The following is a 15,374-nucleotide window of genomic DNA, read 5'->3' on the forward strand; positions in this document are numbered from 1 at the left end:
TACTTTGCCTCTTAAGCTGTAGTATAAGTCCGGCACGTTGTTTTTTCGGTGTCGTTAACAAGTCGGGAAGTTCAATCTTAACGTAATCGAAGATTATCTAAGCTCAGTAGGGCTATTTACACGACCTACTACCACTATCTTCAGAAAATCTCATTATTAGTACTCGACCTGGATCTAGGCCAGCAGCCACAGTCGATTTAAAGACAGCCGACACTTTGGGACGATAATTAAGAGGGAGCCAAAGTAAGTTCTCGTCATGCTTCATAATCCATTCGCCATCAATCTTGATACAGTGACTCGACCGATCAGAGGCTGGTAAGGCAGTGATCCCAATTGACTCGGCGTTAACATTAGGCGTTGGGTTTGGTACTTCGAAGTCCAGAATACCGACGTCCGTATAGAGCTGAGAGTTCGTCCACGAGTCGAAGGACAGGCGATGATGGCCTGAATCGACGTAGATTGTGTGCAGACAAATGCCTCTTTTTAAATCCCAGATCCTGACTTGGCCATCGGACGAGCCTGATGCAAGATACTGGGAACCCACTGAGAAGGCTACTGATGATATTGGCCAGGTGTGTCCCTGAAGCATTTTGAAATCGTGCTCCCTGATATTCCAAATCCTAATCATCCCATCGTAAAAGCCGGCTGCGAGACACCGGCTGTCGACTGAGAGGGCCACTGAGGCCAATATATCATTATGCTCAAATACATGTGAGCATTCACCCGTCGCTGCGTCCCAGATCTTGGCTATGTGAGGCCTTGAAACTGATACAAGGTATCGATCATCTGCTGAGAAAGCCACTGATTCTACCGACCTATCGTCCTGTATTGTATGGAGGCATGTGCCAGCTATAGCATCCCAGACCTTAATCGTCCGGTCATATGAGCATGATGCTAAGCGTGTGCTATCCGCAGAAAAGCCCACATAGCTTACAAGGCCGCAATGGCCTTCAAGTGTCTGTAGGCATATTCCTGTTTCTGTATCCCAGATCTTGACAGTACTATCATCAGATCCTGATACGACTCGCAAACCGTCTGCTGATATGGCGATAGAGTTCACACATCCATCATGATCTTCAACTGTTGGCGGGCATGCATCGATCGATACATCCCAGATCCTGACTAAATCATCCTCTGAGCCTGATATAAGATGCGGCGCATCAGCCGCGAAGGCCAGAGACGTTACAGGGCGAACTAAGCCCTTTAGAGTCTCTAGGATTGTGCCGGTTTCTGCATCAAATAGCTCTATCATACAATCACTCGTACCTAAAGCGAGATATTCACCATGCGCTGAGAAAGCTATTGCGACCCCGAAAGGAGAGGAGTCTTCCAGAATCGGAAGACCAGAGCCTGTTACTGTGTCCCAGACTTTGATCCCATCATGCTGCGAGACTGACGCAAGACGTTTACTATCAGGCGAGAAGGCTACTGACATTACTCTATCATTGTGAGCCTGTAGTGTCTGTAGACATGAGAATGATTTCATGTCCCAGATCTTAACGGTAGTATCAAACGATCCTGACGCAAGACGCTGGTTATTTTGTGAGAATGCCACCGAGGTAACCATGCCAGAGTGGCCTTCAAGAGTTTTCAGACACCTTCCCGTTTTTGAATTCCATATTTTAATTGTCTGATCATAAGATCCCGAAGCAAGGTACTGTCCATCTGGAGAAGAAGCCACTGAATTCACATGTGAATCGTGTCCCTCTAGCGTTCGTAGACATAATCCTGATTTCGTGTCCCATATCTTGATAGCGTTTGAAGCCGATGCGAGACTTTTTCCATCTGGTAGGTAGGTGATAGAATAGATTGTATCATCATGACCCTCAAGAGTATGTCGACATACGCCTGCCGCTATATCCCATACTTTGACTGTCTTGTCGTTTCCACCCGATGCAAGAAACTGATCATCTGGTGAGACGGCCACCGACATTACTGCACCGTAATGGCCCTCGAGTGTTTGTAGGCAGTTGTCCCAGCTCTTGTCCATCTTTGGCATGAGAATCATCCAGTTCGGCTCTTCATGCTTAAATAGCTCTCGAATGCGGCTACATTCTGGGCTAAAGACCAATGCTGAGGCATAGGCTTGCAATGGGGCGATCTCGATCGATCCCTTATGGGCCAGGATAAAGCGGCGCGCATCTTGAAGCAGTTCAGTCACTGAGACTGGTGCGCTGAATCTCTGTGTATGATTGTTAGGTTGCTTCTACAATATGCTTTGAACAACTCACAATAGCCAGATCCTCGAGCTTATACATGGCTTTTACGCCTTCCACTGTGCTACCCAATAGACCGAGAGATTCTAGCCAATATAAATACTTATTCTGGATGAATAAGTCAATGTCACCACCTTCTCTCAGACTGTCGCTGAGCCTGGTGGGTTCAGAGTCGCGCAGATGGTCCACCCAATAAACGCAGGAGTATCGAATCGAATCCAGTGGCTCGAGGTCTTCCGGTGAGATGTCATTGATGTCAAACCCTGGGTGGCCTAGTTGGCAAATGTCACGTTTCAGAGTCTCCGATAGTGCCTGCAATGACCTCTCGAAGATCAGTTCATGTTGATACGCAAGACCTGACGGTGAAATCTGGTGTAATGCCTTTTTGACCAAGAAGTCTTTGGCCGACTGATGCAGGAAATAGATAGCATCCCCTCGAAGTGTCAGGAAGGAACCACAGCAACTAACAACTTCCTTGAGGTCACCATCCTCATCCTTGTACTGTGACCCCAGAAGAGTTTTCAACTCAGTCAAGGTAACTGGTCTATACACGACAGAAGCAAGAGCGAGTATCTCTTTACATATCTTTTTATCTCGTGATAGATTGATGTGTCCCATCATTCTTTCGTAGAGCGGTTCAAGTCCCTTTGGGAATTCCTCCAGCACCTGTCTGGTGTGACAGTTGCGGATCACCTTGAGTTCCGACAGTCCCCGACAAACCAAAGCGACCCATAGGAGCGTGCCATCAGCATTATCAGCTAAATAGCTCTTGACATCACTTTTGCATTGTGCGTCATATCCCTTTTTTTCGGTCAACTCCTCTACCTTCCATTCAATAAAAGCCAGAACGGCTCTGGAAATTGAGTCTTGATTCAACTCAAGATGTAGCCTGACTTTCTGCGTGGAACGGTCTAGGACCTGTTCAATTTCCGGCCAGTTGCGGCTGGTCACGATCCACTTGACATTGTTTGATCTGATTATCAAATCAAGAAGCTTCTCTTGGTCCGTACTGCATTCGTCAAGGGCATCAACAATCAGGAGCACACCATCTACTATTGGGTCCTCGAGCATTGCTGTGAAGATCTTGGATAGAACTTGCCATGCATTGCCATCCTCAAAGAGCTGCTTGCCCGCATGATCATACTTCTTCCCGATGTGAGAAATGAGCGGAGGACGTCGAACAAGAAGAAGGTAGATCAGACCACGGAGTACGGCTGTCGCGTTACTTAAACGTGCTTCAGTAGCTTGACAAAAGAAGTAGGACAAGAGACGGTGCTCTTTCTCAAGTTCATTGATGAGTCCACATAACAACATTGTTTTACCCTTGCCAGGATCGCCTTTGATCCATAGAAGCTGACTCTGTGTGGCATTGTACCATTCTTGGAATTTGTCGTTTTGAAGAATCCAGCGGTACGCATTTTCGAGAAGTCCGCCTTTTGTTTCTTCGATACGGCTCTTGTCATCACGAGGATCAGTCTCGCGCAGATCCCGCAAACACTTGTTGTACTTTTCGTCCTGAAGCCGCTGATCCTGCTGCCCAATACTTGCGGTGATTTCTTCTTTCGGGGGAAGCTTTTCGAGGAATTCTCTTGCAAATGCGGCAGCGGTGGCAGCGGCATATTCTTGCCACTCCTTGCTCTTGTGAGAGTCAGAATAATCGCATATCCCCCGCACCGACAGAGAGGGACAGATATCGTTCAGTCCTGCGGCCTCCATTTCGAAGCAAATGGCATTCAATTCCTGGGCGACCTTATCGCGAACAGTCGAGCTTTTCATAACTTGATTGCCTGAGGCGATAGTACCATAATAGATGTATGGATTATCTGTACTCCGTTCGCTTCTCCGTACCAGTGCAGAAGGGCTGCATTTATCGCAGGTTGGTGTCCGAGAGTTGTGTTGATATGCTGAGGAGAAAAGGCGATCTGCTGTAATTGGACGGGCGTAGGCTGGATGCTCTCTGAACTTTTCCTCTAATATGAGTGGAATCCGGCTGCTATGTGGTTGATGCTCCGCTTGAACAAGCGATAAGGCTTTGCCAATCAAATGAGCCAAAGTCCTTGGGACTGCAGTATGTTGAATTTGTCCTCCTCCGGTTATCTTGCCGAGATCGTGCTGCACCACGCGGGTACCAACAACAATATCGCCTAAACGAATGTCGAAGTCTTCAGCCGGGACCCCGCCTCCAATCCCAACCATAAGACTAAGATAAATCGATGTAAACGTGCGGGTAAGATTAGTCAACACGTTTACCGCATTGTTTGTTCCATACTCGTTAGTTGGCAAACACGCAATAGCTATATTGTGGCATCCTATGCTGCCAAGTATATACGAATTGGTATCGTTTTTCTGCTTGGGCAACGGTTCGTGGACATTATCCAGCACAGCTCGAGCTGCAGTCAATTCCTTTGGTAGTGCACAGATCCAGGCGATCGTATATTGTTCATACGAAGTACGAGATGTCTTTTGCGACTTGTGCTCTCTATGGTCTGGAGCAGACCTCAGGGTCAAGCGTCGTTTCTGAGGCTGATGAGCCATGATGCCAGGGAGGATCGAGCACTGAGAACGTGTAGGCTCTTTGCGCCGGAGCGCTGTTCAATGATATGAACAGAGGTTTCTTGCAAACGTTGCTAGAAGATTAGGACGTGATGGAGTTGTAGAATTTGGTGCAAAATACTCAATTCGAAGTGAGATGTCGAGTGAAAAGGCGGAGGAAGAGGGGAATCTGCATGTCTTAGAGGCACAGCCACCACCTGATTTTTGAGGCCCCCAAGAATTTGCAGGAGGATGCAGCTGATAGGCCCGCACGGTCACCCCTGTAAGTGACATACGGGTAGAGCCTCATACATAAGGCTGACTGTTGAGGTCCATGTTATCCGCTAATTGATACATGGGTGATACGATTTTTATGTTGAGGGCTTAGGAGTACACAATACATATTTTAGTAACCTCTCTACGCCTTTCGAATATCGGATTGGTAATGAGGTGAACGTGGCAAGTACCGCTGTTAGCTGTCGAAGTTACCAAAAAGCGGCAATTCACATTCAGGCCTTCAATGTCATGATTTGCTGGCGTTTTAAAGGAAGTAGGAAATACGATGCGATCTGCGATATATTTAAATCTCTCCACCGAAACAGTTCCAAACCCTCAAGTTCTTGAATAAACTATGTCGAGATATTGAGTTGCGCCACAACTTCCTGACCTCCCCGAATGCCCGATCTCACAGCACCATCCATGTACCCCCTCCAAAACGAAGCTGTCTCCGTTCCAACAAAATGAATATTCCCAAACGGCTCAGCAATAGCCTTTCCAGACTCACCCGCCAAGAATCCAGGCCTCCAAACAGGACCAGGTCCACCTTGAGCCCAAGGATCCTTCGTCCAATCCTTCTCAATGACATTAATAGGTTCGGGTACAGTATCCACAACAGTGCCAAATGCAGTGCGAATGTCTTGCAAAACAATCTTCTTTCGTTGTTCAGCTGGTAGTCTTGACCACTTCCTCCCTGGATTGCCAGCGTGAAAGCAAGTTATGCTGTATTGACCATCTTGAGGAACGCAAGTGTCGTGCGTGAAGACGACTGGACCGTCGGCGGAGCTATATACGCCTGAGAGACCTTCGGAATGCCACCATGGCTCTATATATACAAGAACCGTTTTGGTGTAATATCCTGACTTGGCAGACTCGCTGAGTGCCTTCTTGGCTGGTGGAAGACTTGGCTCGAAGTGGATGAGAGGGTACAATGGTGTTGGCACTGAAACGATTACCTTGTCTGCTCTGTAGACATCGCCGTGAATAGTCTCAACTACGCAGCCCTCGCCCTCCTTCTGCTTAATGGCCTTAACAGCGCTTGAGACCTTCACGCCTCCTGCATTTAGACCAGCAGCAAGGCGATCACAGAATGATTGATTGCCTATCCATATCGTCAGTCAAATCCCAGCCAAATCGTTGCCAAAGCTTACCATGTCGATTACGAAGATACTGAGCTCCATCCTGAAAGTCAGATATAACATTCTTCAGACCGGTTCCTCGTTTCAATATGTCGAGAAAGAACAGAGCGCTGGGTTCATCGCTTTCCACGCCGAGTAAGCTGCGAGTGATGCTGTTGACGAGGGCTGAAGCACCAGGATCATTAAATCCTGCGATGAACTCGGCGACGGTGATGGAATCCAGTTGCGTTGCGTCTGGTCCGTCGGAAGGATTGCCGGTGTCGCATTTCTCAGCATACTCGGAAAGGAGCTGCATGAATTGGTCGACTTCCTTCAGTTGTTCCGGCTCAAGCTAGGCATGGTCAGACTGGCTCATCAGAGTGGCACGACAAACTCACATTTGCTGGCAGCTCAAAAGGGATGCAATGAACCTCTCCCGTTTCATCTCTGTACAGACTACGCCCCTCTGTACGCTGCTCAACAAGATCGAAGTCAAACTCTTTGGCCAGCTTGTAAATCTCGCTCTGGCTTGTATCGTTGATCCATGAAGCGCCTAGGTCAACAATTCCATTGTCTTCAGAGACCTGAACGGACAATGTCTTGCCTCCGACACGGTCCATGGCTTCAAGGACGATATAAGACAGACCGGCATTGTGGACTTCCCTTGCAGCTCGGAGACCGCTCAGTCCGGCACCAACAATAACGACTTGGAAGGCTTGTGTCATTTTTCAAGGGTGTATACTTGGATGAGATGTGATTAACAGTTTGTGTCTTTTGGATGGAAAGTACTCAGTCTTTTATAGATATCATGGCCGTTCTACCGAGAACTTGAGAGTTTCATCATGTTATCGAGCCGCTATCGTGTGAACCTCGTTGGTTCCTGATCAACCCACAGAGATATCCATCATCTAACCCTCTTTGGCTTAGCACGCCATGTCCGCCAATGAAGGCAAAGAATTCTCCCCGCAGCGCGGCTCGATAAGATAAGAACTCTCTTGACCCTTGTTCCACTCACTGGTCGCTGGACTAACAACTTTCTCCCTTCTGTTCTTAGATTCTCCTCCCAACGTTCTTGCATTTTTAGAGGAGTATTACGGCTCAGCCACTCTCTATTGGATGATGGACATGACTCAAGCTCCCTCATCCCGGGCAGCTCCTCGATATCCGACGACATTCCGAGTCTGGCAACGTCGCACCAAAACGGGATGCCTTACTTGCCGTTCAAGAAAGAAGAAGTGCGATGAAAACAAACCCCAGTGCAGTGCCTGCCGAAGAAATGGACTAGGCTGTACCTGGCTTCAAGATAAGCAAACCGCAGCGCTTCAGTTACAGCCCAGAACTGAAACGTTTGCCCACTCAAACCACAACAATCGGCTCCTTGGCAACAAAGCATGTAGCCTTACCAACGTTTCATTGCTCCTATTACAACATTGCACTTTTGTGACAGCTGTGATATTACCAGCTGGGAAGCCCTCTATAAATCCATTCATCTCTTTTGTTCTCCCTCCTGCCGAGGCCGACGATGTAATTATGCACTCAGTCCTTGCTGCCAGCGGTGCACATTTGTCGTTCAGACTACAAGATGCGACGGATGTGGAGATGGCGACACGAAAGCACTATCTGCATGCCATACGTGGTGTTCAAGAAGTCATCGGCGCCGGCCAAGTCATTGATAAATCTGATGTTCTCCGCCTGTTGTTGGCTATCTCATTCTTATCACAATATGAGGTCAGTTTCATAAATGATGGAGACTTTGAACAGACAATAATAAAATGCTAGGTTTTAATGAGCACACCAAATTCTAACTTATGCCTTCACCTGAACGCCAATCGCCATCTCTTGCTACACCTCCTCGGCCTTGGATACAGGCCTCCGCTCGACTTACAAGAATTCGATATGATGTTGAGCTTCGCATATGAAGGGTTCATATTTCTCGCTTCCTGCAACACAACTCAATCGATTGGGGATGATGAGTTATTATGTGAATCAATAACCGACCACCTTCGCCCACTGACAAATTCGCCATGTTTTGGTTCCATGCTGGCAGGTTCACATTCGTTATTCGAAATTATCCCACTTATACAAAGGCTGTACTCATCACGTTCAACATTGGAGTCACTGGGCTTAGAAAACTTGCCCCCCGAACTTTGGGTAACCTATGAGATGTTGCAAGATACTATTCAGTCTTGGACGATAGCCGAAGCAAGCTCGGAACGGATAATGGCCGGTGACGTAATGCGCACCGCGTTGGCAATCTTTCTAGACTGCGCTATAACGAGATACGAGCAGTTAGACCACGGGAGTATTGAAACATTGGCCAAGTTTGTGATCGACACAGCTGTGCAGCTCGAGAACTCATCATATGCAACCCATATCGTTTGGGCGTTGACTGTCGCTGGATCTTCACTCACCGATGAGTTCTATCACAGAAAGCTTGTCGAATTTCTCAGCAGGTCGCGTTACAAGATGCGACATCTAGAAGTCCTGCAGCAAAGTCTTTACTTGTTCTGGGCTGAAATGAATCCAGCGATATTTGGACCATTTGAGTTTCAAGTGTTGATGGAGAATCGTGGAACGTCTCTGTTGATTATGTAATTGCTAGACCCAGCAACGAACTAATTGACTTTAATTTAACCTTGTTGTCAGTATTACACTGTGTTCTTTACCTTTGTGTCGGGCGTTTGCCATAGCTTGTCTATTTATTCATTGAAGTGTGGAAATGCGACAGTTTACTGACCGGATAGTCTGCTATCGATTACTTACGGTAGGCTCTATTTTAGCTCTATTTTAGTGGTGAATTCATTCAACATGATCTGTTCCGCTCCTCACGATCTTGTCTTGATAGCAAGATAGACTCCTGACTACTCACTGGCTTCGCTGTGTTATAGCGTGGGTCAGGGCGACTGGGATACTGGAGCGTAAGTCTGAGCACGCTAAATGGCTTGAGTCAGGGACCAATGTCCCCGAATCCGGACCTATTTAGCTTGCCCTTCCCCACAAAGCCAGCTCCGACCATGCTCCTGCATACTCTCATACGATGATTCTTTTTGCGATGATCGAGCATAGTCAAACCCACTAACAAAAGCTGACATCTGGTTCCAGACGCAAAATGCCCACTGGGGCTCGATCGCGCAGTGGATGTGCCGCATGCAAGTCCCAAAGGGTAAGTGCAGTGACGATACACTTGACGCCCATACACAAACGCGCTGACAGATTCATCATGACAGTTGAAGTGCGATGAAACTTGGCCGTCTTGCGGAAGATGTACCCGCCTCGACATGAACTGCTCTGGGCCAATCATTCGCCTGAGATGGTCACAAAAGCACCAAGCTCGTCCTGATAACAGAGTCCAAAAGCGAACTACACATACGAGACAGAATCTACAGCCATCAACGACCAGGCACTCTACCAATACAGATCAGCCGGAAGCTACCTTCCTGGATTCAAATTTCTCTTCGGTATTTGATCCTGTTGCCGAGTATGAGAATCATGCCCTTTCTCCCAGCCACGGTGGTGATGGCTGGATCGATGAAGTGTTTGGAGACATGATGCCGGAGCTCGTGTCATTTGGTCTCATACCGAATGCGAGCACGACATTGGTCCAAACGCCAGGACTGCTGCAGATGGCAGATGATTTCGGCGCAAGAACTGAGACTGCGGGGATGAGCCCAAAGGCGCCATTACAACAAGACTGCGGGGTTTCAGCATCGCCCGTCGCCTCATTACCGATTGATACGAATCGACCGCAGACCGTCTCATCTCTACCAGTACAGGTCACGGAGACACCGCAACCTTACACTTCAACAGTTGTCGATCGTCCCATAAACGATTACAGTACCATTTTCGTGGAATACTACTTCAAAGACACAGCAGCTATACTCGCCCTATACGACAGCGAGATGAACCCATTCCGGTCAACGGTCTCTCGAGTATGGACATCCTCGGAGCTGATGTACTGTACACTGCAGAGCATGGCTGCGTCGTTTCTCTCTAATGTTTATCCTCGGTTGCTACATACTGGACTTTACTTTCGAAAGAAGGCCATCCGTCTTCTCAATGACCTCGATGATTCTGCAATCCATGAACAGGCGCTTATTGCGTTGTTCATGATTGGTGGAACAGCTAGTTGGTTCGATGTTAACGATACTGGTTCCGAGTACTTCCCCCGGCTTAAGAAATATGTAAAGAGTCTCAAGACTTCGGGGCGCATGTCACCGACTGGACACAGCCAAGCTTTTTTCGAGAATACTTTGGCTTGCTGGGAAATGTTCTTGGCCTTTGTGGTCGATAGCGATGAGACCGAAGTTTTTGACTCACCGCATTTGCCTCTGCTGTAAGTTCACCTGGCAATCACGACTATGGTTTCTAACTTGATCAGACCGGCAGACCATCAGACAGAACCTGGCTCAATATTTCCCGTGGTTCAGATCCCCCATCCTGTAACTGGAGTTGCTCATGAGATCCATACTACTCTAGCGAGGGTCGGTCGTCTGGTCAGAAGAAATCGTCGTCGCGCCATGTCCAAACAATTCCTGACACGCGAATTTATCTTGGAGGCACATCGCGAGGTTGATGAAGCAGCGGAATTAGAGATATTTCTCACCAACCTGCAAGTTCCGCTAGAGTCCGCTATAGTGCAGACAGGAGACTCACAAACACCGACCTGGCATCTCACAGCCCTCGCAGAAGTTTATCGCTTTGCTGGCCTTATTCAGCTGTACCATGTCTTTCCTGATACTCTTGACTCAAGGATGAACCTGCAGAACTCGAATTCTGGGGCTGAAGTATCTGCGCATGAAGCGGAGGAGCGGTTAAGACAGTTCACACTCAAAGCCGTCGAAGTCCTGCGCTCGATACCTGCTGAATCTGGGACCAAGGACTTCCATCCATTTTTGATCGTCGCAGTCTGCAGTGGACTTACAATTCCAGTTGTCGAAGTGTCAGCTTCTGCGCAGAGCATGGCGGGCTTGGGGAACTCGTTGGCTCTAGTGGCGGCTGATGTGCATCGGGCGCGGGGATTTCTAAGGGGTCGACTGCAGCTGCTTTTGCACTCTCTCCCCAAGAACCCGATTCAGCGATGCATTGACATTGTTGAAGCGACTTGGGCCGAGACAGACAATCGGCATGGGAGTTCTGGACGACCTGCATACTGGATGGATGTGATGATGCAGAATAACTGGGAGACTTTTATGGCATGATCAGCATTGGCCCAATACAAAAGTAAGCAGTCATAACTACCGGTTTATTTCACGTGGAGATGCGAAAGGCCTCAATTGACAGATGTCTCGATCGCTTATTCTAACTGAAATCGGCACCGGATGTTACACGAGGAAGCAGCACGATTACCCTGCCCACAAATCGTCTTTGCAGTGGAGGGATCTAGTGTAAGACAGAGGGTGACTAGCCTGGAATGTCCTCTTTTAGTAGGTCGTTACGATTGTGCTCCGCTATACGAGCCGCCCAGTCACAACTCACATGCTTATCGACTCAGGCGCTTTTTCAATGTTGGGCTAAGAAAATGATCACTCATGACCATAAATAAGTCTCTTCTCAATTCGGGAAAAGAAGTAGAAGTCTAAGTAAGCGAAATTAGTCAACGACAATGAGATTCGACCATTTGCTTCCGGTTTTCACCCTCGCTGGGCTGGCCCTTAGCTGCAACGACCATCATGATGATAAGAAATGGACTGCTGAAGAGTTGGCAGAACTCGAAGCAAAATGGGGTTTCGATGTAAGTTTCTTCTTTTGACATTCCCTCAGACATCGTGACTTACAGTCAGATAGTGGGCATTCGGCGGCATTGGCACATTCGCGCATCTGAATCACGTCAAATGCCTTACGGAGCCAACCGAGTCCTATGACATCGCTATTATTGGCGCCCCATTCGACACCGCTGTCACGTATAGACCCGGCGCACGATTCGGTCCGCGAAGCATTCGTCATGCGTCAGGTCGCCAACACTCGCTTCGCGGCTACAATCCCCGAGCAGACATCAACCCATATCAAAACTGGGCCAAGATTGTGGATTGCGGAGATATCCCCATAACACCTATCGACAATGAGATCGCCCAGAAGCAGATGACGCAGGCTCTGGAGCAGTTGGGAATGCGCAGGACCGTGTCGTCTATTTCCTCGAAACCCAAGCTGTTTACGCTCGGTGGCGATCATAGCTTGACTTTGCCGGCCCTTCGAGCATTGAAGAAGGTCTACGGAGATCGCGAGATCCAAGTCCTTCATTTCGATGGTAAGAAATCCCAGTCTAATATCCTTATTACTTGCTGACGCATACCTGTAGCCCATCTTGACACATGGAACCCTCACGCATATCCCTCTTACTGGGGCACAACACCATTCAATCACGGATCCATGTTCTGGCTAGCCAACCAAGAAGGACTTCTCTCCAACTCGTCATCTCACCCTTCAGTCCACGCAGGCTTGCGAACACGACTCACAGGCATCCAAGACAACGAAGACGACACTGCGCAGAACTGGATCCGATTCTCAGCTGATGATATCGACAAAATTGGTACACAGGGTATAATCGATGATATAATGAAGATTCTAGGCACTGAGAACTTGGTATACTTGTCGGTGGATATTGACGTCCTCGACCCAGCTTTTGCTCCAGGAACAGGCACGCCTGAGCCTGGAGGTTGGTCTACCAGGGAGTTCATAAACATCCTTAGAGGTATCGAGGGTCTGAACTTGGTCGGCGCTGATGTAGTGGAGGTTTCTCCTGTTTATCAAGGAGCGGGCGAAGAGACGACCTTTGCGGCTGCACAAGTAGTTTATGAGATCTTGACGTCCATGGTTAAGAGAGGATTACAGGATCTGGGAAGGTCGGATAAGGCTAGTAAGGATGAGCTATAGTTATGCCTGCTCAACACAGTGTTACCACGAAAATAAGAATGGGGAGAAATACAGGTCAATCTCACACAAAATCTGATAATAGAATAAACGAAGACGGCTATCCTGATCTGTTTTTCGTGAACTAAGTTCTGTCTGCCGAAATAAGCTCTCAGCCACAAATCTCAACTGCAAATAACACTTCTAGCTCACAACTTAGACATTATACCAGTATTTCGCGAACAACGGTCTGGCTACAGACGAGGATCACTCAGCGACCAAGTCGACGCTCCATCCTGCGCCACCTTTTCCCAACATCCGAAAACAGGCTGAAATAAACCAATGAACCCTTCAGTGTCGTGATCATGAGACCATCCAGAAGCCCCAATCATGCTTGTAGGATGTGGCTCTGTGGTTGCACTATCATGGTAAAAGTCAAGCGCGTCAGTGTTAGCCTGGGCGGCAAGAAACGCAAGTGAGTCCAAAAACCCCATCCCTACAGGCATAACTATTTTTTTGACGTTTCCGATACTCGAATAATTGTCGAACTTTGCATGGCCTTGAGTGTCGAAAGTTTGCCGCGCCTTGGTGAACTGTATGGTTTGCAGAGTATTACTCGTCTTTGAAGCCGTGGCGTGTACATTGACGACTTCTTCATCGCGACCGATGTCCATGGAAACACATGTACCCTGCCTTCCTCCGATATCAAGGTGATCCTTACCGTAGTGCAACTGCAAACCAACAACTTTCCTAGTCCCACCACTCTCAGTGTGATAACAGACAATCCGGCTGAGCTTCCGCCCATCTTTAAAGAACGAACTCGCATCGAAGCGCGTGGTTTCCGGCCTGATACCACTCCAAAACCATCGAGGATACTCCAGGTGCTGGTAGTATTGGATGTGGCCTACATAGCCAGGGTTGTATCGCTCCCAAAGCCGTGTAGGTGCAAGGATTTTGTCAAGTTCCACTCCATACTGGGTATCGATATCATAGTTGAGTTGCTCGTACAATTTGGCTTTGCTCGCCTCGGATAAAGCCCAGTCCGATGAAATGCTAAGTTTGGAATTGGCACGCTTATCCTCCACCTCATGGTATGTAGACCCGTTCATATATTTCCATTCTTCATGGGTGACTTCCTTCTTCCTCTTCTCGACGCATTGAGTTCTTGCGATGGCGACTGCAGCTTTAAAATCCTTGATTGCCTTTGCAAGATTCTTTTCGTATTTGGCCTTTGACGAATCTGTACCGTCGATGTCCATGCAGTACTTGCAGCGAATCCAAAGGGCAGAGATGTACAGCGTTCCAAAGGGAATGATAAAGGGAAGGCAGTACCAAGGTGATTCGTTCTCAATAAATGAAGGCGCCTCGAGGCATAGAAAGGTGAGGGTTGAGTGAAAGTTCTTGGCCTGGCTAAGTGGCGGCTGGTCCGTCCAGTTCTTGAGCACGAGGTAGATACCGTGAAGTTTCTGCCTCATCATAGTGGCATCATGCTGTTGGATCTTTTCGTCCACAAGGGCTTCCACTTTACCCTTGATACTGTCCCAGATATCTGAGCCACCTGGCCAGAAGGCATCCAGCAAGCCCGAGAGCAATGAGCCAATAATAGGTACCTCGCTCAAAGCCGAGCAGATGACAACCTTGGTCACTTCGTCGACGTTTTCTGAGTTAATGTTCTCATCAGGGAGATATAGCCCTGGTGTACTAACAGATACCGTCCTAAGGACATCGTGTGTTGTTTTGAGACTGTCGTCAAATTCGTCAGATATCATCTTGTCTGCCGTCGAAGGCGTGAGCTAAAATAGATAGAATAAAGTACGTTCTAGGGATGCATCAGGCTAAGGACGATATAAATCTTTGATATTTATCTGTACCAGACATCACTAATAATATAACCTTTATGCTTATAGTTAGAAATCTTTTCTGGCGTCTAGATTTCTCTAAACCTTGATGTGGCTTCATGCGTAAATAGGTCGAGACTCTGTTAGTGCTAAGTGTAGAATGTCCACTGGCCTACGAGATACTTCAAAATCAGCCGTAGTGCCATAATCCCGCTGTGGCTGAGTGTGTAGACTCTGCAAACTGTTCGAGACTCTATTAGTGCTGCAGTAAAAATATCAAAGCCCCGATAATTTTCGGTCATAACCCCGCTTTCCTCATCAATAAGTCGACGGATGAGATTCTGGGCAGCAGGTATGGACTTTTCCCCTGTGTCATATCGCTATTTACCTCATGGTATCGGATCTTTTCTTGAGAAACGGTGTCTCAGGGAAACTCTAATTGCCCATTGTTATATAAGCATACTGGAGGCCTGCCGCCTGGAATTATGAGCTTGTGAGAACGAAGAAACGGCTATTGAAGAGGATGTTACAGGGTAGGCATTATCTTT

General features: G+C 47.8%; 5 protein-coding genes across 5 annotated transcripts; 2 read left to right on the top strand and 3 right to left on the bottom strand.

The window, feature by feature from the left end:
- Window positions 1-112: 112 nt before the first annotated feature.
- Window positions 113-4,751, bottom strand: FMAN_11068 (uncharacterized protein; the record flags this gene model as incomplete). The annotated part of the gene is made up of 2 exons (XM_041833832.1): window positions 113-2,182; window positions 2,232-4,751. The coding sequence occupies 2 exons, from the start codon at window positions 4,749-4,751 to the stop codon at window positions 113-115; spliced, it is 4,590 nt and encodes a 1,529-aa protein (XP_041684156.1).
- A 626-nt stretch (window positions 4,752-5,377) lies between these two features.
- Window positions 5,378-6,867, bottom strand: FMAN_11069 (uncharacterized protein; the record flags this gene model as incomplete). The annotated part of the gene is made up of 3 exons (XM_041833833.1): window positions 5,378-6,126; window positions 6,176-6,494; window positions 6,541-6,867. 3 exons carry the CDS (start codon window positions 6,865-6,867, stop codon window positions 5,378-5,380), a joined length of 1,395 nt encoding a protein of 464 aa, XP_041684157.1.
- A 2,384-nt stretch (window positions 6,868-9,251) lies between these two features.
- On the top strand, window positions 9,252-11,340 carry FMAN_11070 (uncharacterized protein; the record flags this gene model as incomplete). Its single annotated transcript, XM_041833834.1, has 3 exons — window positions 9,252-9,305; window positions 9,370-10,475; window positions 10,521-11,340. 3 exons carry the CDS (start codon window positions 9,252-9,254, stop codon window positions 11,338-11,340), a joined length of 1,980 nt encoding a protein of 659 aa, XP_041684158.1.
- A 404-nt stretch (window positions 11,341-11,744) lies between these two features.
- Window positions 11,745-13,012, top strand: FMAN_11071 (uncharacterized protein; the record flags this gene model as incomplete). The annotated part of the gene is made up of 3 exons (XM_041833835.1): window positions 11,745-11,873; window positions 11,927-12,386; window positions 12,438-13,012. 3 exons carry the CDS (start codon window positions 11,745-11,747, stop codon window positions 13,010-13,012), a joined length of 1,164 nt encoding a protein of 387 aa, XP_041684159.1.
- Window positions 13,013-13,242: 230 nt separating this feature from the next.
- Window positions 13,243-14,757, bottom strand: FMAN_11072 (uncharacterized protein; the record flags this gene model as incomplete). Its single annotated transcript, XM_041833836.1, has 1 exon — window positions 13,243-14,757. One exon carries the CDS (start codon window positions 14,755-14,757, stop codon window positions 13,243-13,245), a length of 1,515 nt encoding a protein of 504 aa, XP_041684160.1.
- Window positions 14,758-15,374: the final 617 nt, after the last annotated feature.

This window comes from Fusarium mangiferae (assembly GCF_900044065.1).
Source record: "Fusarium mangiferae strain MRC7560 genome assembly, contig: FMAN_scaffold008, whole genome shotgun sequence".
In the NCBI taxonomy this organism is placed as follows: Eukaryota; Fungi; Ascomycota; class Sordariomycetes; order Hypocreales; family Nectriaceae; genus Fusarium; species Fusarium mangiferae.